Raw genomic sequence first — 23320 nt, 5'->3', positions numbered from 1 at the left:
CTCTGCAGCGCTTTCTTGGACTGGCTGGCTGGTATCATAAATTCATTCCCCGGTTTGCCGACCTTGCAGCCCCGCTTAACCATCTCAAGAGGAAAGGAGTGGAGTGGCTATGGACCAGTGAATGCCAGGCCAGTCTGGATGCCTTAAAGGAGGCCTTGCAGAATCCACCAGTGCTGGCACAGCCTGATCTATCCTTACCATTCCAGGTGCTAACAGATGCTAGTGACGTGGGCCTTGGCGCCATCTTGTCCCAGAACACACCAGAAGGGGAGCAGGTGATAGCCTATGCCTCCAGGGGACTCCGAGGTCCAGAGTGCAATTATTCCACCTCGGAAAAGGAGTGCCTGGCAGTGGTATGGGCGGTTGAAAAGTGGAGGCACTACTTAGAAGGAGTGGAGTTCTCCGTCTACACTGATCATGCTGCACTGTCGTGGGCATTCAATTGCCCAAAGACTAGCTCCCGTCTGACCCGGTGGACCCTACGATTACAGCAGTTCCATTTCAAGGTACATTACCGAAAGGGCTGTCTCAATTCAGCACCAGACGCGTTGTCCCGGGCTCACGAACCTCTCTCAATTCACCCAACACCGTGCTGGGCTGTCTCCACCAAAATCCACTCTGTGTTGCCTACTACCCTGGCAGAGATAGCAGAGGAACAAGAGAAGGACCAACGGGTGTGTGAGCTGAAGCAGGACAGTGCCCAGACAGATGTGCCTTTAACTCGCATTGGCTTTGTGGTCCAACAAGGGGTGTTGTACAGAAGAGTTCCTGTACGGGACCAGGGACAGAAGTACCAGATGGTCGTTCCACAATCCCTGGTGTCCGAATTTCTGAGGTACTTTCATGATAATCCCCTTGGTGGTCACCTGGGTCAGCTGAAGACTCTATTAAAGGTGTTGGGAGTAGCCTGGTGGCCGAATGTCCGCAAAGATGTGTGGGCGCATGTCAAGTCCTGTATACCCTGTCAGCAGTACAAAGCGGATAACGCCAAGCCATCAGGACTACTGCAGAGCACAGTAGTTGAAAAACCGGGAGTGATGCTGGGTGTTGACCTCATGGGGCCATTACCTAGAAGTAAGAAAGCCAACTGTTACCTCCTGGTGGTGGTCGACTATTGCTCTAAATGGGTGGAAATGTTTCCCTTGAGGGACAGCAAGACACCCCGTCTGGTCAAAATCCTCAGAGAGGAAATCTTCACCCGGTGGGGGGTGCCGCAATACATGGTTTCGGACCGAGGTCCACAGTTTACTTCAAAACTTCTCACTAACCTCTGCAACACATGGGGGGTTGTTCAGAAACTCACAACCAGTTATCATCCACAAACCAATCTGACAGAACGATTCAACCGGACCATTAAAGCCATGATTGCATCATATGTCGGCAAACACCACAACACCTGGGACCATTGGCTGTCAGAGTTCCGTTTCGCCCTCAACACAGCACAACAGGAGAGCACTGGACAAACCCCTGCTGAGCTGGCTTTGGGCAGGAACCTCAAAGGCCCACTGGAACGGCTCATCTACAAGTCACCATCACCTGCACAGCGAGAGGCCTACAACCTGGTGGAGAGACAACAGAAAATGCTAGAGGAGGTCCAACGGAGAGTGGGGGTGCACCAACTTAGACAAGCTAGGTATTATAATGCCTGCAGAAAAGATGCGCACTTTCAGCAGGGTGACCTAGTCTGGGTCAGGTCCCATCCTCTCTCTAGGGCCAGTGATAAATTCTCTGCTAAGCTAGCGCCTAGGTGGGAAGGGCCAGCTAAAATTACAAAAAAATTGGGGCCTGTAAACTACAGGGTAGGGTGGAACAACCCACAAAAAGAGGATACAGTAAATGTGGTAAATTTGAAAAAATATTTTGGTGTCTTACCTGAGTAGCCTCCGGCTGGAGGGGGGGTCTATGTGACACTAGGCCACATATTTAATATTTTAGGATACGCTGTAAAAATATTACCTGGTTTCAATATGTAAAGAATTAACAGGTATAATGTGGTGATCCTAAAGTACTGTTCCTACCTTAATGTGTACCTGTGGCCTTATATTTATATGTATTTATTTTATATTTATGACTGTTATTGTTTTCTGACCGGGGATCGGTGTTCCGCAAATCAGCTGACGTGCCTGTCAGCTGACGGGATGAGGTTCGAGAGGTTTTAAATACAAGGAAATGAATGAATGGGGGGGGCGGAATGAATGGAGGGAGTCTGAGAGGGACCTCTAACAAACGCCAGTCCAACGGAGAAAGCTTAATAGTGGAAAAGCTTTAAGAACCACTGAGACAAAGTCGACAACTCTTGCCGACTCTTTGGATACGTCGGTAAGAGCGATTTATACTTTTTGAAGGAGGTTTTTGTTACGACCTGGGTCATCTTGTTTTTCTTTGCCTGTCTTTTTCCCGGATTGCCAAATTTCCCCGGACGTAAGAGACCGTGGCTTGCGGAGTTTGGTTCGGGGACATCGGGGATTTCGTTTGGATATTCTTTTTTGTTTGCTTTGAACTAGAGGGAGAACGCGCGAGTGTGCGCAAGGGGCGCGCAAATGGAGGCCGCTTATTAACGCGGTTATCAGATCACATCGGCGGAAAAGACTTTTGGGGTATCTGGACTGTGGGTTTATTTGAGGGTTGTTTGGTGAATGTATATGAACTGTGTGTTTATTTGAGGGTTGTTTGGTGAATGTATATGGCCTGTGGGCTATTTGAGGGTTGTTTGGTGAATGTATATGGAGATATGAACAGTTTGAAAATATATGAGTTAATGTAATTCCCTGAGCTATCTCCTCGTTATTTGTAGTATTATTAAGTGGTCTCAAACGAACACAATCAATGTGCTTGGTTCTCAAATTAAGAAACTCGCGTTTCTATCGTAATAATTGGGCTAAAAGATTAGTCGAAGTGTTACAGGCCTTAACATGGTAGATCTTAGATTTCAGTCAATAGTAAAAAGAATATGTTCTCTACCTGTTGTTCAGTGACAGTCAAGTCATCAAATATTCCTTCTGCACGCTCTTGTAATTCAGCCAGGCTCAGGTCTCTTGCCTTCTTGTCGTACAAACTGGTAAGGGGTTCAGGTAAATCAAGCTTGACAGCCTTTGGTACATAGGTTGTGGCATACCCGGGAACAACTGACAGAACAGCAGGTCTGCAGGACTTCCCATCTTGAGTCCGGCACTGAGAGAGGTTTTGGTAGAACTGCGCTTGCTCAGCAGCAGTCAGGGGTGGGAAAGATGGGGGCGCAGATGTACCCTTGGTGGAATTCCCCTTTTTATTTTGTTGACTACTGTTGAATATGATGTCCTTTCCCTGTTGGTACTCCACATTCTTCCCAGCATCCTCACTGGGAGAGGTCCACTTGCATTTTTTGGACGTGCAGCTGATCTCCTCATGCCTTGCATTGTTTTTTTCCCACAGTCTGAAGAGCACAGCTGACACATGAGAACAACTCTCCCCAAGTCCTGCTGTGCAGTTACAGTGGGCTCCCATCACTACACCGTCGTTCCTCACCACCACCCATGGCTTCAGTTGACTGTCATTCAGCCGTTGGGAGTGATTAACCTATGTATGATATTCAAAAAATATAAATTAAGGTTGAAAATGACAGCCACTTAGGTTGGGTACGTTCAAAAACACAAACTAGCAAGTTACAGATGCACTGCAGTAGCTACCCAAGATAATAAACAAACATGCCAACGTGACACTGCCGTACCTAGTCAAGCTAATAAACAAACAATGCTAACGTGACACTGTCTATCAAACTGGGATAATTTAATACTTACCCTTGCAGTGATGATACCGAAGTCTTTGGATGCAAGACTCCACAGTCGAAGTTGAGTTACAAAGCCGGACTGACACCATTTATAAGCATCCAAGCCTTTGTAAGCTCTGAGGGAGTCCCCAGTGTAGACTGAGGGGAAATTTACCAGATAGCTGTGGATGTCAGCGTAGCGCAAGTCAGGTAAATAATCTTCGTTGGATGTTATGCTCTTGAAAAGCACCCCAGGAGCGTTATATGGGTCACTTATATTTAATCTATGTAATTTTCCAGTATAAAAACGAATTTCATCTAAACTAAAATGGCACGTATACTCGCTCGGTAGGAACTCTTGAAGGCTGCTGGCGCTGGTCGTCATGTTTACTGCCAAAATGGCGTCCGACAACCAAAAGTCACGTGACGCAGGAGCTCAATTGGCTGGTCTACGACCAATCCAAGAAGTCTATGTTTTGTAAATAATGCCTCGAGGTAGGGGAAAGGACATCAGAGGTTAATAAATAAGTGTTTGTTAAATTTGTAATAATTACTTAATTTTGTTGAATGTGTTCACCACTTTTGGCTGCTGATGTTTTAAAAGAGGCTCTCATATCACTTTACTATTTAATATGTTCAGTGTCACTTTACTGTTGTTAAATTTGTTAATTTAGCCCTGACTTATGTCCTTTCGATTTCTTACAGTTTGGGCCGTTGTTGGCCGTACACGCTAGCATTCTGCTAATGAATGCTGATTGGTCAGGGACGGACTTGCGACTGATTACGACCAGAGACCCCTCTTGACGGCATCTGAAGCTGAAGCACAATCGGAGGACTTTCCGTCTAAGTTAATTGTTGCGTACTGTATTTATATTTTCCTGCAGGCCCTTTTATTTTTTTATATAGTTATGTATGGTGAAAGTACATGGGTATAAATGGAATTTCTTCCATATCTTGTGTTCAATGTTCAATGTGTTATATACATGGTAGGTATGACCACCTTAAATAATACAGTCAATGTCCCGCTCAATATCATTTCATCTGTCATTGTCTATTTTTCGAAAATAAAGATAGTTAAAAAAAAAAAAAGCCTCGTAAACATGTAATGATAAACTGCTCCAACAGTGGAAACAGATTGTCCTTTTTTTCCGTTTCCCAAGGACAGAAAAAGGTAACGTTCTTGCTTGCCCTTGTATGAATGGTCCTAGGCTACCTGAGGCTGCACCTGGTAGGGAAAGTTGCGCTGGAGCCCGGGTAAAATCGCACATGGCTCATTCAAGTTGCGCGCTAGACATTCTCTAAACAAGTGTCGAGACTCAAGCACTTAACTTACCTTAACCGATTATTCCATACAAATAGTTTGTTAACGATTTAATCTCTTCAACATCTGCTATTACAGTCTCTTTTTTTTGTAGGACTTGGGCTAATGACTTTGCACAGAGGGAAAACCATCTACACCACTTGTCATTGATTTCTATGCATTCACTGATCTTTACAGATGGGTTGGTTTCAAGCCATTGAATATAATTGCTCTGCCCTGCAACACATTATAAGCTACACATGTTTGTTAAATGAGAAATATGGTCTGAGTCACATTGAAACAGTAACAGTGATTATACAACGGGGGACCTAAATCCAGCGATCTGATTGGTTCCCAACTGTTGTATAATGAGCGTATACATAACTGCTATGACGCCCGATCATTTTGTGAAGGTTTGCACTCCGCGCCTGGAAGTAGAAACAGTTACAAAGTAAAACATATGTTGGATGATGGAGAGGGTGTAAATGTTGTTACTCCGGGAGTGAGCAAGGCGATGGAGAGACTAACGAAAGCTTAGGCACACGGCGAGTGAACTGCTCCATAGGATAAATTGCCGGCGAACCGCTCTATCGGAGCCTTCTCTCGGAGGGACGCTAAAGTGTGTTGCATAGCGACCGTCGATGCATAGCGGCAGCCAGGAGGTACTACTTTTTTGTATTCTTTAATAAAACGGCTATTTTGACTTTCTTGGTTTCTTTTTAAATGTAGTGTGTCTATGACTTTCGTTTCGCCATAACACTAACCGTTGTATAAAAGCAATTAGATCCCTTCAGTCAGTGGCATGTGCTCATTATACCACTGTGAAGGGGGTCGCCGGCCCTCCGCTGCGCGTCGGGGCCGGACAACGCCCCTTAACAGTGGTATAATGAGCACATACCACAGCCTGGCGTGATCTATTGCTTAATTATACAAACATTATACCAACATTGCAACAGGCAAGTTTATTCAAATATCACACTAACAAGAACACAATAAGAACGGTAAGAATAATTAAAAAAAAGAGAGAAATGATTTAACAACACTGAACATACTGAACAGAGGCAGGGAAAAAGGACAGAGGAAGAAGACTCATCCGTTGTCACAGCATCAAGGTCCAACTTTAGAGATCAAGAAAGGAAGAGGCATGGGGAGGAGTACAACAGAACACTGCTCTCTAGGAGATTGTTTACTGATGTAAACTAAGTTGATGCAGTCTTAAAATTATGATTCTAATCCAGGTTTCTATTTCAGGAGAAAGAAATGGCTCATAATCGTTAAAAAAAAAAAAAGCTTTATCATCGGCACTAGTGAGGATTAAAAAAAAACACTCTCTGTAAGTAACATACTTATGTAAAACATTCGCGCATTTCTTTTTCTTACATTAGCTCACTAAAACTCTGTAACTAGTGTATTAAGCAATAAAAAGCCTTATGTAGCTCCCTCCAGTCAACAGTCACGGACACAAGGCTTTCTTGTTTACGGGCATTTATTACCTGAGCCTCATCATCCTCTTTGCCATCAAACATGCCGTGAGAACTAAACAAAAGCATATAAATCATACATACATACGTAAATACGAATATTACCAGAGAATAGCACATGATAATTACAAGTTAAAGAACTATGCAAACCTCATTGGCCGCGTTAACTTCAGGGAGTGAAACAGGTAACACAGAGGCAACTTTTCTCCTGTGTGTCTCTCGTTGAACTAACAAATGTAATATTACCGCACATCTCAACGAGCGGTTCCGCATGCGCTGCATGCTCCGATGCTGGTGCTACAACAATAAACGTCACCTCTTGCACCTCAGAACAATAGTTCCGCTATACATTGATTACATTAACAGGTAAGCTTGTAAACATACTTAAAAATAAAATAAATGTAGATAAATATATAATATATATTTAAATGTGGTGTCATTCTACTATTCTTTTATGAAACTTAAATTTATTCTAATAATCCAAATTATGCAAGCAAGTGATGATTTAACAACACTGAACAGAGGCAGAGAAAAAGGACAGAGGAAGAAGATGCCGTTGTCACAGCATCAAGGTCCAACTGTAGAGATCAAGAAAGGAAGAGGCATAAGGAGGAGTCTACAACAGAACACTGCTCTCTAGGTGATTGTTAACTGATGTAAAATAAGTTGATGCAGTGTTAAAATGTGACTCAATGCAATATTCAGCTGAGTTTATTTTCTTAGCCCCTCCTTTTGAACGCAACTTTCAAATTACTTGTCAAAAAATTACATCGTGAGAAAAGTGGATTCTGAGGATAAAACCCTAGGCTCCCATTCATTCTGGACTCGCCTGCGAGCGCCCCGCGTGGACAGAGATTATTACTGCAACCAGTCCAGAAAACCGGAACTAAACAGCGAGTGCCCATTCTCCTCATATTAGACATTCTCTGTGGTTAGTTCCGGTTTTCTGGACTGATATATATTTCTTTGTTCTCTGTATCCACTTACATACACAACACTCCCGTATACCAAAATGCAATGGTCAATTGTATACCAAAATGCAATGCGGTCGTGTTTTCCGGAGGAGAAGAAGAAGCTGTATAGAGTGGCGAAGTCACGCCCCTTCCGGTAGGGCTCATGGGACCTATGAGATCGAAAAATATGAATGGGTGTCAATGGAGAGAAAATAATTATTTTCTGGTCCCAGTCTTTATATGCCCTGGATTACACATATGTTGTTTGTGGATTTAAATGATAATTTTTCATGCAAAGAAAACTAAAAATGTTCGTGAAGAAGTTTGATAATTTTAGGTTTTATGTGAGGCCGCTTTGTGAACTACAGCTCTTCGCTGCTCTCAACGCATATGATATACGTCACCACACCCGCCCTTGGAACTCGGCACAGAGATGGCGATCTCTCTGCCCCACTTCACCGCTTTTTCCAAGGGGAGGATAAAAGCATCGAAAGAGGTGAAAACCATTATAAGTCGGGGCACGTGCAGAGTTTCAGTTATGCCGATGGGAAGATTGTCGGTCTTCTCCACGCCAGTCGCAGGGAGCGTGACGTCACATACGAGCCGTGTAGTCTTTCTCGTTGTGTTTTCTCTACAGCCTTTATCTGAACAATTGCACAATAAACGGTCGAACTCTTTGCATGAAAAATTATCCTTTAAATCCACAAACAACATATGTGTAATCCAGGGCATATAAAGACCGGGACCAGAAAATAATTATTTTCTCTCCATTGACACCCATTCATATTTTTCGATCTCATAGGTCCCATGAGCCCTACCGGAAGGGGCGTGACTTCGCCACTCTATAACCGCGAAAACGAATACAATGGAGTCTCCGGCTTTCGTTTAGAAATGTCAACAATTTATTTGGGATTTAACATAGAAAATGTAACATTCAAAATTAATAAAAAAAAACCTTGATCAAGGAAATGTAGCATTCAACATCATTACAAGCTCCAGCTTTCCTCGTGAGTGCCCGGGTTGTTTACATGATGTGGGCGCATCTTTCTGCGTCACACAAATACCCGGCGCATTTACTGACGCAAATGACGCTTAGAAATGTTCAGCGTAGTGTCCGAATTCTCGTTTGTTCGTTCCCTATATGGTGCACTATATCATGAACACTATATAGGGAATAGCGAGGGAGTGAATAGGGAACGATTTCGAACACAGCTAGGGAACTATTTTGTACATTAGCTGTGTTCGAAATCGTTCCCTATACACTCGTTCCCTATTCCCTATATAGTGTACATGATATAGTGCACTATATAGGGAATAGGGAACGAGAATTCGGACACTACGCTGAACATTTCTAAACGTCATTTGCGTCAGTAAATGCGCCGGGTATTTGTGTGACGCAGACAGATGCGCCCACATCAAGTAAACAAACCGGGCACTCACGACGAAAGCTGGAGGTTGTATTGATGTTGAATGTTACATTTCCTTGTTTAATTAATTGTGAATGTTTAATATTCTATGTTAAATCCCAAATAAATTGTTGACATTTCTAAACGAAAGCCGGAGACTCCATCATTAAATGTATTCGTTTTCGCGGTTATTCAGCTTCTTCTTCTCCCCTGGAAAAATACAACCGCATTGCATTGTGGTATACGGGAGTAACATGTAGGGAACATCGTATGTACCCTATTTTAAGTCCACTATATAGTGACCTATATAGTGGACCACTGAGAATTCGAACAACCTAGAAAATGGCGTGCACCCTATTTAGTGCACTACATCCATGATAGGGAACGATTTCGAACACAGCTACCCCGTTTCCGTACACAGCGGTGCGGTTTATTTTGTATTCCGCCGAAACATGAGTCCATAGAACAGAGTTCCGAATGGTAACACAATGTTGTGGCGCCGACTAGAGACCTCTGAGCAGCTCGTTCGAGAGTTCCTCAGTACTGGATCCGCAGTAAGGTAAAAAAAATAATAATCTCTTAATTCCTCAAATAAACATGAGTCTATTATTTACCACCAGAGTCTACCTAAGCTAACCGTAAAATTGCGGTAGTCAAGAAATCCAGTACGTCAAAAATGATATGAAAAGTTTCATCTGCAGACATCAACCAAAAACAAAACTTGTATATGTTTAATGAAGTAGTTAAATAAAAAGCACTACTAGCAGAAAGTTGTGCGCTTTTTCAATGTTGTGCATGATCTATTTCTGCAGGGGTGTATTGTGTAGTGAGGGGCAAATAGAGGTCTTCACGTTACGATGTTATGTTAACTACGATGTTAGTTAACATGCTATGGCTGGCTGTTTTTAGTCGAGGCTAGGGGCCCCATCGCTAAGCTTATTTTACATTCAATCGATTATTCTAACACTGTAAGGTTTCATATGGCATAGCATCGCCATGTAGTAAACAGCAAAATAGAGCTGTACAGAACAACATATTGGAATAAGGCACCTTATATCGATACGCGTCGTACTGCGCTTTATTCACAAAAGATGTTATGTCTATTTAAACGAGAGACTATAGAGACTGTATGATAAATATGGAGGCACTTTCGTGTGCTTCCTCTTGCATTTCAGGTCAGACTTCTTAACAAAACACACAAAAGGGGGTTATTTTTACCCAACTTTTCCACAATATTTCAATAGTGTGTGTGTGTGTGTGTGTGTGTGTGTGTGTGTGTGTGTGTGTGTGTGTGTGTGTGTGTGTGTGTGTGTGTGATATACAATTTCAGAAGCTTGATGAAGAACTGGGGTGTTGTCGGTGGTATAGCTGCAGCAGTGGCAGCTGGAGCTTACATTATATGGGGACCAATCACAGGGCAAAAGAAGAAAAAGAGAGGTACTGAAATGAAGTGGCCATCTCTGACTAGGGATGAGTCTGACCACAGTAAACTCAAGCAAGAGTTCATTGACGAGTCGACTCTCAAAGTAAGCTGTTGTGGATCTACATGTTTTGCAGAATGTGGTGATTTACCAAGACTCCTTTCCTTCCACAGGGATGGTTCCAGGTTTGTTGAACTTGGGCAATACCTGCTTCATGAATTCATTGCTCCAGGGTCTGGCAGCATGTCCCTCCTTCATACGCTGGCTGGAGAGCTTTTCACAAAGAATTGAGGGACAGTCCAGTCAAGACAAGCAGCTGTCCAGCATGCTCCTGAACCTTCTCAAAGGTTAGATAGCCACTATATGCTACACAAGATACATCTTCAGCTAAACTCCAAGTTTTTAAGTATTTTACATTGTTGGTAGAGTTTTTGTGATCATTTAGTCAAAAAACACTGCTATAACCATCAATATTATGGATAATACCGTGAAGGGCATCATTCCAAGTATTTCCCCTGGTAAAGTCATACACATCCGTTCCCAATCCCTCCTACGTTTTGTTAGTTTAGTAGTTTGTTACCCTTTGTTGGTACTTGTGTGAAGGTGGCGGATTAAGGTGGTCATTGGCCCCAAGGCTACCTTTTGTGTGAGGCCCCCTTACTGATCATGCAAAATAACTTAATTTAGACAAAAAAAAGTGTAATTTAGTGCCATGTGTAAAAGCTTTTTAGGAATATTACATGGCCCATATGCACATCCTCGGGGCGCAATGGCACACACACCCATTGAGAAAGCCTCTACTAAAACAGCAATTATACAGAACAAGTGCGAATTTGCCATAGCTGCAATGACCCTCTGTGGACCGACCGACAGCTTTTAGCTTTGTGTGACGCCCTGCCCGGTGTGTGACATTTGTTACCCTTTAGCTTCGTGAGGTAGGCCTACAACATCAGCAGCAGTGGGTGTTTTACTGAGGCTAAATCACAACATCCTTACTGAAACAAATCGAACTGCTGTGCAATACTCGCAGAATATCGCTTCTGCGATCAGAGACAGGTGATTCAGTATGTTTTAGCATTTTTTAATGTTTCTTATTATGGGCCAATAGGGGTCACGTTTTTTTTTTTTTTTAATAGTTTTTTTTAATAGTGTCATCCAGTGCCCCTTGCAGACGTGGGCCCCTAGGCTGCAGCCGAGGCAGCCTGTGAGTTAATCCGGGTCTGCTTGTGTTGTCCCTTCCTCAAATGACCTCATAGCTTTACCTGCTGTTAACTTGGCAGCGAAATGACCCCCTTCCTTTTATCTCTCTTCTCCTGCAATTCTTTCAAAATCGTGGCCCAGACTCAGACTGTTCATCTTGGCTTCAAATAACCTCAATCAATTACTGTTGGCACAAACTTTGACTTGTAATGACCTTATTCCTTCACATCTCCTTGATCCATTATTTTATTTATCCATGCATGGGGACATTGTTGGCATTTCCTAAACATAAACACATGACAGACATGATCAGAAAAGGTTCGATCAACAGCCCTGTCCAGCGATGAGCCTGGGGAGGAGAATGTGCTTGATGCTGGGTGCCTGTTGGATGTCCTCAGATTGTACAGGTGGCACATCAACTCTTTTGAAGAGCAGGTATGTTGACTCGCCCTGTGGACTAATCTTCAACATGGCCTTTGATGTCAGTACTCTGTGTCAACAGTCTGTGTTTGTATCTGACTTTGCTCCACCATAGGATGCTCATGAGCTTTTTCATGTGCTCACGTCCTCTCTGGAAGAGGAAAGGGATCGGCTGCCAAGAGTCTGTCATTTGTTTGACATTAAGTCCCTTAAGGCAAGTAGTCTAGTGGACTTCCCCTGCCCTCTCATTGTTGGAATGGAAACAGGTTGCTGAATTAGACTGGTGAAGTAAAAGATGCATGAATTGATACATAATATGATGATTGCCTTTTTCTATACAACAGAGTATCCCGGACCAAGCTGACAAGACTCTGAGTTGCAGAAGTACAGGTATATCTTTCGCGAAGGGTGCTCTGAGGACAGAAATACATTCACACGCATGGTAGCGTAAATGCACGTGCTTATACTGTATATTGTAATGTCTGTTCTAACAATAGACTAATGATAATAATGCATTTAATTTATGGGCGCCTTTCTTGACACTCATGGTCACCTTACAAAATCAAACATTCATAAGAGCAAGCAAAAAACAACAACAACATAATAAAACAGTGTACAAGAGAAAAGAGTAGGGTCATTCTAGTCCCAAGAATGCAACTGACTTAAAGGGAGTAGGCTTGTCTGAATAGACACGTTTTCAGGTGAGATTCGAAAGTGATAATGGAACTGGAGTGTTGGATGTCATGAGGCAGAGAATTCCAGAGGTGGGGGGCTGAGCGACTGAATGCTCTTGACCCCATGGTAACCAGGTGAGCAGGTGGGAGGGTGAGCTGGATGGAGGAAGACGATCCGAGAGAACGGGTGGGTGTCTTGATATGGAGTAGCTCGGTAAGATACTGTGGGGCAAGATTGTTGATGGCCTTGAAAGTGAGAAGCAGGATCTTGTAAATGATGCAATATTTGATGGGGAGCCAATGGAGTTGCTGCAGGACAGGTGTTATGTGACTGATGAAGGGGGTTTTAGTAATGATTCGGCCTGCAGAGTTTTGTACCAGTTGTAATTTATGTATGGACTGGTAAACCAAAGAGGAGAGAGTTGCAGTTGTCCAAACGCGATGCGACCAGGGTGTGAACCAGAATTTCAGCTCTGTTGGGGGAGAGAGATGGGCGCAGGCAAGAGATGTTGCGTAGGTGGAAGTAAGCTGATTGAGTGACATTATTGTTATGGGACTGAAAATATAGGGTGCTATCCAGGATGACACCCAGACTCTTGACTTAGGGAGAGGGGGAAACTGAATAATTGACAATGGAGATGGAGAAGTCATTTATTTTAGAGAGGGTGGATTTGGTGCCAATAGGGGGATTATTTGTTTTATCAACACGGCGGATGTGCGCGAAGAATGATCGCAAAAAGAACATTTGTTTGACTGGTTGCCATCGTTATCTCTGTGTGGTTAATTTGCAGTTGCGGTGTTAATTAGCGATGTTGTCAGCTTACTGTTACATTAAACTGTAATCAGAAAACGCGGTTAAATGCCATAGACCCTATAGTATCTTTGGTATAAAGGCTGGGACGAATTTCAAATTATAAATATGTACACTTTATGTTGAAAGCATAGACCGGGGGTTGGCAACTAAGTTTGGCCTCAGGCAAAAAAAAAATCCAGCCAGTAGGTGGCGGGCCAGAACATTATCAAAGGCTATTTCAAGGAATTGATTAATGAAAGTGCATCTGGAACTGCGACGCAGGCCGGTCAGCTGGCTTATTCATATGCCTACCAAGCACTAGATGATGTAAAAGACGTACATATTAACAAGTCTATGCCCTAATCACGTAAATGTCATGCCTGATCACTTTGGGTAGAGGTGTTGGTGCACAGTCTCCACAGAGACCACGCAGCAATATCGTCATGAGCAGTTCTAACTGGAGAGAAAGGCAAATCCGCGAGCTGCTGATCATGTGAGAGAAGGTGATGCAGTCAGGGCCGTTGCACCAAATCCTGGGCCCCTATACATGAGGTACTGATGCCCCCCCCCCCCCCCCCCCCCCGAATTCCCCCTACCAGCCCCCTGCGCTGAATTGTTGACGGGGGGGGGGGGGACAAAAAAAAAAAATATATATATATATATATATATATTTTTTTTTTTTTATTGCCATGGGCCCCTCTACCTTGGGCCCCCCCACGACTGCCTCACTTTCCCCCGCAGTCCGTCGGCCCTGGATGCAGTCATATTAAACAAAGACTTTGAAAGATGGTGCGATCTACCAGAGAGACGAAGAGGAACTGTCCTTACGAGGCTTTCGTTGGGACAAAAAACCCTAACCCATCCCTAACCCAAAAGTGGTCAGCAAAATAAAGAATATGTTGGCGTTTTTGCACTTGTAAATAGTTAAAAGCGTTTATAGCCTACACTTAGATGTGAACTCATTCTTGCATGCGGGTGTCTTCATTCATAAAAAAATTTAAACATTCGGGAATATGCAAATTATTCGAAAGAGTTCTAGACTCTTTAGAATGCACAGCCCCGCCTTCTCCAGTGAACCAAGAAAGCCCGAGACGTGACTAACGGGGGATTAAACCCCCTCGTTTTTACACAGGAAACTTTAAATAAGACAGTGAAATCGCTGGGCGTGCAAAGCCTCGACCGAACCGGCTTGGCAGTGTAGAAAGGCCTTATGCTGGAGAGAGGGCAGTAGTGCGCACCTAAAAAAGCAGCCAACCACTCTTAAAACTCTTCACATAACACAACACACACACACACGCACCACGGCGGGTGCTGACTGACTGCACACACACACACCACGGCGGGTGCTGATTGACTGCGCACACGCACATATACACACACACCATGGCGGGAGCCTACGCACTGTAGGCGAAGTAGCCTCATCAGAGTCTCAGAGCTTGCCGTCTTAAATCTTTTGTGGACTTTTGTCAACAGCTCCTGCCTTTATCTACGTGCAGTATCACACAAAAATACGTAATGTCGGGTAGCCATGGTTGTTGTATATAGGCATATAGAGGGGGGTTCCATTTAATTTAATATTGCATAGTTTCCAATAACTCCCGCTCAGCCCCTCGCAGCTTATGCGTGACCGTGACGAGTGTGTCTCTAACCTTCCGGGAGTAGTAGCAGGATTGATACAATTAAATTCAATATTGGTTGAGAAAGAAAAAAAATCCCTGTATCCGGCCCCTTACATTTAAGCTAACAGATATAGATATTCGATATTTAAAAAAATAAAATCATATAACTTCAGAATAATCTGGCGGGCCAGACATTATGTCGGGCCGCCAGTGGCCGACCCCTGGTATAGACTGTCGTGATTCCCATTGAAACGAATGGCACGGTGATTATTCTTCAAAGCGAGAGCCGGTAAATTGTGAAAAATGAATTAAACTGTAATCAGAAAACGCGGTTATATGCTATAGACCCCAGAGTATCTGCGGTATAAAGGCTGGGACGAATTTCGAATTATAAATATGTACGCTTTATGTTGAAAGTATAGACTTTATATATGCTATAGAAGCTAGAGTATCTGTGGTATAATGGCCGGGATCTTTATTCCACACACAACAAGACATGATTGCGGCTCTTGTCGCTCTCGTCTCTTTCTGCATGTGACATGCGCTTAGAGCGGGGAGTAACGTAGACTGATAATCCCTCTATAATATATCTATTTCAGTTCTTCACAGATTTCCTGGAGGCAATCGGAGAGGGAGGTGGGAGGGAGGGTCATGGTGGGTTTTGTGGTAGTAGTAGAGCTGGGTGTCATCTGCATAAGAATGGAACTGAATATTATATTTCTGGAAAAAATGGCCAAGAGGGAGGAAATATAGGCATACTTATCTGAATTAAGTCTCTACGTACAGGTTCCTTATAAATTATAGGTGCCATAAATACCTAATCTACTATATGTGTTCTGCATATTGTTTTTTATATATGCTAAATGGCGTTTGGCTAAATAAGAAGCAATAATAGAGGTTATATGAAAGGATCGATTGCTACGCTCCCCACTGCCTCCCCAACCCACTACGGGGCCTGGGAGACAGTGAATGTAGGGGGTTCCAGGAGACAGTAATGTTGGGGGAAGGCAGTGAAGGTTGGAGGGGGACAGTGGGGGGGGGGGGGGGGGGCAGTGAATGTAGGGGGGGGAGACAGTGAAGGAACGGGGGAGACAGTGAAGGTAAGGGGGGAGACAGTGAAGGTAGGGGGTGTGGGAGACAGTGAGGGTAGGGGGAGACAGTAAATGTAGGGTGGGAGACAGTGAATGTGAGGGCTAGACAGTGAATGTAGTTGGGGAGACACTGAAAGTAGGGGGGTCTGGGAGGTAGTGAGTGTAGGGGGGTCCAGCAGCCAGTAAATGTCTGGGGGTCTGGGAGATGAATCCCAGGGAGAACGTTTTGGAATTGTTTGGAGTCCAAACGGATCCACAAGTTGTTTCCTGAAACCCATTAAATGGCACTCTTCCGGTCCTTTATTTATTTTTCCAGCCACACTTCATCCAATCCTGAATCCTTGGAAGTTTCAACATCCTTTCCATGGCCGTTTGACAAGCAATATGTCTTGCAAGCGCTGCAAGCATCAGGTTTGCTTCATTCATCAATAGAAAGACAATAAGACAAAGATTGTTGCTTATCATATATATTGTGTAATGTATTCTTATCTTTGCGTTGTAGAGTCCAGTGCGGTACGACTCATTTGAAAGCCTTTCCTTACCCATACCGTCTCCTCAGTGGGTAAGGGAAGAGAGAGGATAACATGTATGAATATAAAGAAGAAGTGGAATGATAATAATGAATCGTTTCCCTTTCCCAGGGGCGGCCCCTCTCACTCGATCAATGTCTTCAGTATTTCATCTCCTCTGAAACCATCAAAGAGGTGGAGTGTGAAAACTGCACCAAGGTACGAAGGCTCCTCTCAAGTATGCTTCCATGGTATGAAAGGAAAACAAGTGTTAGTATTCTATTCTTCATCTCATAGCTTCAACAGGGTCCCAAAGAAAAGGGCCATGTTCTGGAAAACCAACGGACCACATTTGTCAAACAGTTGAAACTGGGAAAGGTAATTTTCCTTCCATCAGGCATGAAGATGTTTTAATCATGGTTGCATCCTACTTTATTTCTGTTTACTCACTGCTGGCTCAGAAATGTAATAAAACAAACCACGATTATCCATTAATTAAATTGATTATTGATTCTATTCTGATCCATTATATTCTATTATATTCTTTCAAACCTTCCTTGTTTTCTACATGGTCATGGCCAGCTTTTATTTAAACTAAATGAGTACTCAGTTTCATCCTCATAGGTTATTTTGAAATCCCCCATTTAACTTAATTTCGGTATAGATGATGAGTTCTACAGTGTTGTTGAATTGATTACACAACTTGAAGAATGGTTTGTCTTCCAGCTGCCACAGTGCCTGTGTATTCACCTGCAGAGGCTCACCTGGTCCAATGAAGGGACTCCCATCAAGAGACAGGAACATGTGCACTTCACAGAGTTCCTCTCCATGGACCGCTACAAACACAATGGATCCTCAGTCCAGAGGATGCAACGCACCAAATGTCCCCCCATATCCGCCGACACGGAGACCCAACAGGACCTGGTTGACAAGCCAATGCAAAATGGCACCGGTAGACCGGCATCTTTTATTTAAAGTGTAGGCCAATGGTAAAAATAAAATGCAGTAACGGCGCTGTTTGTGATGAAGCTCACGTTAGTGAAGCCATACCGTCACAATGCAAACTGCTCGGCAGTCATTTGTCCAATGACTGCCGATGATGACTTTTGTTAATCTTTATCGTTAATGAGCTAGGGAATTGTATCCCCCTAATTAACCAGCAATGTTTCATTTATTATTTTTAGACAGCAACCACCATAACAACAACAAGCCCCTTGCCAATGGATCAATGGCTTCAGTTCATCAATTCATCCACTCCCCTGCCGTGAGAACACAGCTCAACTTCTCACATGACTACAGGTTAACGATCTGTTCTTTCGCAGTACATTTTATTTTAAATAAGATGGCAAGTCGCATACATTCACTAAAAAAATCACCATAGGTGCTATGTTGGGAATGTACAACCATTAAAGGTTGGCTATGGAATTCTCTTTTTTGGCAATTTTTGCAAAATTACTTGAAATCCTTATCATAACCCACTTACAGCCACTGAGTTAGAAGTACTGACATGACAATTAAACAAGTCAATCATCTGTGGAACGGGCAGGGCTCCGCCAATGTTTTCCAGAACCACAGAGTGGCATTGGACAGTAAGTACGTCAATCAAACGGTCGTACTGCACTCCCCCGCGCGTGAACCCTTCGGGCACGTACTCAAAGCTCGTGACCCAGAGCATGCTTCTGTTTGTTGTTATCCTGCGGTAGCTACTGGAGCTAGCTAACTAGCTAATCCACATTCGGACATAGCACTAGAAGACAAGCCTAAACGCCAACCTAGCTAGCCTGGCTCGCTCTCGCCCATCTGTGTTCGCGCTCGTGCATGATTGCGCGTCCATTACTTTGGAATGGGTAGAGTCAGTGTTTGAAAATACACAACTCAAATGGTAGGACCATTTGAGTTGTGTATTTTCAAAATCTGCGTTTCGCAAATCCCATACCCAACCTTTAATAAATGACCTCACACAACCCCCTTCCTTCTATCATGTGCTTTTCATCTTGAACATCTGGTCGGGTTTATCCAGCAATAATCTGCATAGTCCTGCTTCTTAAAGTTTCCCCATCATTCATATATGGCCCGTCCTTTACGTAAGACCCTGAAACTGCAATTTGTGTTATTTTGTATTATTTATTAAGAAATGCTCCCACAACTTTTTTGTTGTGGGATTGTTAACATTATGTTTCACTGCTTTTGGGGCACCAAATGAGAGTAAGAAGTATTCTGCCTCCATGCGGTAACTACATGAAGATATGCAGGCATTCCATCAAACTGTTGCCATTAGATTCCTGTGCCCCTTATATGTGCTCCTGCTCACAGACCGTCAGAGTACCTGTTCCAGCTCACCGCCGTGCTGGTGCACCATGGAGACATGCACACGGGACACTTCATCACCTTCCGCCGCTGCCCCGCCCCGCACCCCCAAGGCCAACACCCCTCACAGTGGCTCTGGACATCGGATGACTCTGTACGCAAGGCCACCCTGCAGGAGGCACTCTCCTCCAATGCTTACCTGATTTTCTATGAAAGGGTTCAACGGTCAAGCCGAGCTTTGCGGGCAGAGGTGTAGCCACCTTTCGTATTTATCCTACGCTCACTTGCGCCGCAAGCGATCGTGAAGATGGCTCCTTTCGGTTAAGCTCAGGAACAGGGCAATCGCTGGTTATTGCAATAACTTTTTTGACTTGCCATAAACGCACACCTTTGTTTGCTCTGCATACTTATTGTTGAATCTGTTTAAGAGTGAACCTCCATCCTTCTAATCTGCCAGGTCTGTTATCTCCATCAGAGAGGACTGGAATGATGATGATGATGATGATGATGATGATTGAGATAGGAAAACAATGACCTAAAGGGAGTTGATTGAGACCAAGCCTATAGTCCTGAACCAATTGAAAAAACTTGCCATTAGGACCTAACGGGACCTACTTGATCCCCTAGAATCTGGTGATTTTGCCCCTTTTCATTATTCTTATGCTGTAAACTCGCCTCTCAACCCTGTTAATTTATTCAGTTCAATATTTTTGAATAAACATGACTGATGAACTAAGGGTTGAATCATGACTTGATAGATTACATTCATTGCACAAAAAATAAAGAACAGCGAAGGATTGACACTTTTCTATATCTCAGACTAACTGCTATACAAGCAGTGAGGTTAAGTGACATGTTTTTAATATTTATAATGTAAAAGAATAAGTGGTGGGCATAGATTATTTTTTTAATCTAGATTAATTTTGGAATTAATCTAGATTGCAATGGCAAAAGGCAAAAAATCCTTTCGTTTACCTTGACAGCGGCCGTTCAATTATACTTGGCAACAGTGAATTATCAAACATAGTTCACCGCCGGAAGTTGTGAAGTGCCCATGCAAGTAAACGGAGCATAAACAAAAATAATTGACAGCTGAACGTTGGGAAGGCCCATGCAAGTGAGTGGAGCAGTCTACAGCATTGAGAAGAGCCATGTAATAATCCATAATAATGTAAGGTTTAGAAGTTAAATATTTGAAAGTTGTAGAATAAGTTAATATAGCCTAATTTATATTGGAGTTAATTTGCCATGTTTAGTCAGTTAATCATTCACATATTTATGTTACACAGTTATTATTTACATATTTAACAGTCAGGATATTCTGTTGAATCTGCCTCTCTGATTCCCTCACGTTTACCCCAGTCTAAATTCTAGCTTCTGATTGGTTAGTTCAGTCACGTGATGGGTCCGAACAAGGAAGTGTTGTGGTTGTGAGTTGGAAAGTAAAGTACAGCTTGAGAGTCATCCAACCGTCTCCCTGCTGTTTATTCTCATAAAGAGTGATCCACCACCACATATCGAACCCTCACGTTACAATATTTCAACTCGAGTTTTTATTTTTTTACAATGGTGGGTACAAAATGATTCTTCACGAAAACGCGTCCAACTCCCAACCCAACTTTGAAAATAGATAACCATAAAGACCATTAACAGCTGATGTTCAAATATTTTTTGCAACGTATGATGTTGTAGAACTGATTATAGTCAATGCTGGGAGCATTCTTGCGTTTTATTGGTGTGATGGGTAGAGAAGGACCACAGGACACGGACGTTAGGGATTCTGGAAGAGACGCTTTTCAATTTATTCCCCAACAGTGTTAATTCTTCATCAATAGCTGTCCTTAAATTCAGTAAAGAGTGAACATTAAAGACGAGTTAGAAAATACTTTTATCAAATAAATTCACAAATAAAGTAATCTTGTGTTGCAGTAAAAATCTAACAATCAAACATATAGACCATAACATATATTAAATAAGTATTCTCTTTAGTAAAAATATATTCTGGAGTAAACAAAAGTAAAGGATGAAAATAAACCCTTTTGTACAACCTGATTAAAAAATGATTGTAAATTTGACATTTTCACTAATGTCAAGTTATGTGATTTTTAAAGGGACACTATGTAATATTTTGAGTAATTTATTACCTCAAATCAACATATTCATTCATAAATAAGTCCTCATTGGTGTAAAATTATCTCTGCCAAAAATCTCACTTATCCTCCTGAGCGAAGAATAATTAATATTAATATCAATATGGTTACATAGGACGGGTAAGCTTCATGGAGGCTTCCATTTTCTTCCGGTCTATGAGCTGCCGAGAGGGTCAAAAAGCACTACGTCGTACAGGAATTGCAAACGCGTTTTCAATCTGAGCCAGCGTGACGGTGGAACAGAGCTTAGTTTAGCGAGACTAGTTTTACCGGCAAATTTGAACATGCACCGCATTTTTTTGAAATTCCATAGTTATGCCACGCCACAGGAGAAGGAATCATCGTCGCCAAAAAAACGACGATGTGTAAGCATGTATAACATGGTTTTCCATGGCAACGAGATGCGGGGCGTTCCTATGTTTGAGCGACTCGTCATTGAAAGGCTACTTTATTACATATTTAATTTACTTTTTCACATTTTTGTCGAGTTTAAATCGTGACAATATTCTTATGACTTATGGATACTGTCAAATGCGTTGGAGGAATTCAAAAGCCATTCTTCATCAAGTTATGGAGGTTTATTCTCTGCTGTGGTCACCACGTATCCAAATCCACCGAGACGCACTTACGCTAGAGCGGACCTTCTGGAGCTTCAACTCGCTTGCGAGACAGTTGATTTATCACCCGAACAACTGGATTTCATACCAACAACTCTGATAAAGAAGACAATACGGAGGAAAAGAAGATCGAGAGGAGGAATTAGGAACAGGATAGGAGACGAGGAAGTAAACTCGTTGCCAGGGCGACTAACTGGCGGCGCGCACAGTCGCAGCGGCCCCTCTTGAGATCTGTGAGATTGAGATTGAATGTTTGAGTGTGAGACGTCCTACGAACGTAGTTTATGACAGGGAAACAATATTAAACATTAGGACATTGAGAGCGAGTAACATCACTGGCATTCGCTGGCATCTGGACATACTACGCAAACACAGGATACTAACGGAAACTGTGACACCGTGCCCGCAACTGCCCGGAGGAGGAAGCAGCAGAGACGGGGTGGACGTAAACAAACTGAACAGCTTCTTTCAGCTCCTACCCTCCAAGAAACGCTATCGCAGCTTAAGATGCTCCACCACCAGGCTGCGGAACAGCTTCCTACCTCAAGCTGTCAGGATGCTCAATGCACCAGCGTCCCAGATCTTCTCACTGGACTTTATTTATAATTTATTTATTTATTCATCATTGGGACGTTTGTTTGTTTGTTTGAAATGTATGTTGATCTTGATCCGTGAGAAACGCCTTCTCGTTTTGTTGTTCAATCAACAAAATGACAATAAATTTGATTTGATTGGATTTTGATTTGATTCCGTTAGTTACAATGTAAATTGTTGGTATTTAGAATACTGTTACATTGTTGAAATCAACGGGTTACAATGCGTTGATTAGGATGCGTGCTCAGCCGCACGCATTATGGGAATTATTGTTTTGATTATCGGTAACTCCAAGACTACCAAAGGCTATGTCAACTTTTATGTTATCTGACATTTTATGTAATCTGACATTAAATGACCTACTGTTATTTATCATCTGTATAGTTATTTGTCATGTTGGAAAGTCCACAACTGCTGGAGTCAAGTTCGTTGTCTGTAAGAATGCTTGGTCAATAAACCTGATCTGATTTGTCCATCTAATTTGTCCAGTTGTCCACGAACCTCATCATCACTCGAATGACTCGATGAGGTAGCCTAGTAGGTGTCATGTTTCTTGGCACATACTGCCCACCGTAGTTTTTGGACAAGCGAGCACTATTAGTTTGAATGCAATATACAATTGTACCACTAGATGGGAGTAATTTTTACACAGTGTCCCTTTAAAGCTTAGTATTCTCATAAATAATCAAACTTTATAAGTATAATTACCCAAATTAGCCGCTGCCTCTCTATATACCCTGTGACTCTGCGTTGCGTTTTATTGGTGTGATAGGTAGAGAAGGACATATTAAATTAAGCAGACATCCATACAGCACTTGTTGTATCTCAATGATCGCCATGTTAGCCAATATTACTACAAAATAATCATATAAAACGCCAGCGCACACATCCCATATAACATTCAACAGGAAATTAACATCTTATGTAAAATTTGGAATAAACAAACTGACCGGATTGGTGGTTCTAAACTTAGATTTGACAAGATTGTGCAAAACAACTAAAACAGTGCCACACGGTGGCCTTTCTAGGTAACAACCTTT

General features: G+C 42.7%; 1 protein-coding gene and 1 long non-coding RNA gene across 5 annotated transcripts; one reads left to right on the top strand and one right to left on the bottom strand.

Annotated features, from left to right (window-relative positions):
- Positions 1–5581: 5581 nt before the first annotated feature.
- Positions 5582–7102, bottom strand: LOC132459229 (uncharacterized). The gene is made up of 2 exons (XR_009526160.1): positions 6677–7102; positions 5582–6163 (listed from the first exon to the last, which is right to left on the bottom strand). It is a non-coding gene; the product is annotated as an uncharacterized LOC132459229 (long non-coding RNA).
- Positions 7103–9268: 2166 nt separating this feature from the next.
- On the top strand, positions 9269–19655 carry usp30 (ubiquitin specific peptidase 30). 4 transcript variants are annotated; one of them, XM_060053629.1, is made up of 14 exons: positions 9269–9444; positions 10216–10322; positions 10480–10653; positions 11838–11941; positions 12042–12140; positions 12271–12316; positions 16420–16514; positions 16606–16665; positions 16745–16831; positions 16910–16990; positions 17339–17564; positions 17797–17911; positions 18633–18696; positions 18926–19048. In XM_060053629.1, exons 1-13 carry the CDS (start codon positions 9374–9376, stop codon positions 18658–18660), a joined length of 1293 nt encoding a protein of 430 aa, XP_059909612.1. In that variant the 5' UTR covers positions 9269–9373; the 3' UTR covers positions 18661–18696; positions 18926–19048. The 4 variants fall into 4 exon arrangements, with proteins under 4 accessions (XP_059909612.1, XP_059909610.1, XP_059909609.1 ...); XM_060053627.1 differs by lacking the exon at positions 18633–18696 and having other exon boundaries at positions 17369–17564; positions 18926–19655; XM_060053626.1 differs by lacking the exon at positions 18633–18696 and having other exon boundaries at positions 18926–19655.
- Positions 19656–23320: the final 3665 nt, after the last annotated feature.

Source organism: Gadus macrocephalus, chromosome 6, assembly GCF_031168955.1.
Source record: "Gadus macrocephalus chromosome 6, ASM3116895v1".
In the NCBI taxonomy this organism is placed as follows: domain Eukaryota; kingdom Metazoa; phylum Chordata; class Actinopteri; order Gadiformes; family Gadidae; genus Gadus; species Gadus macrocephalus.
This window is presented reverse-complemented; position numbering and strand designations above follow the sequence as displayed.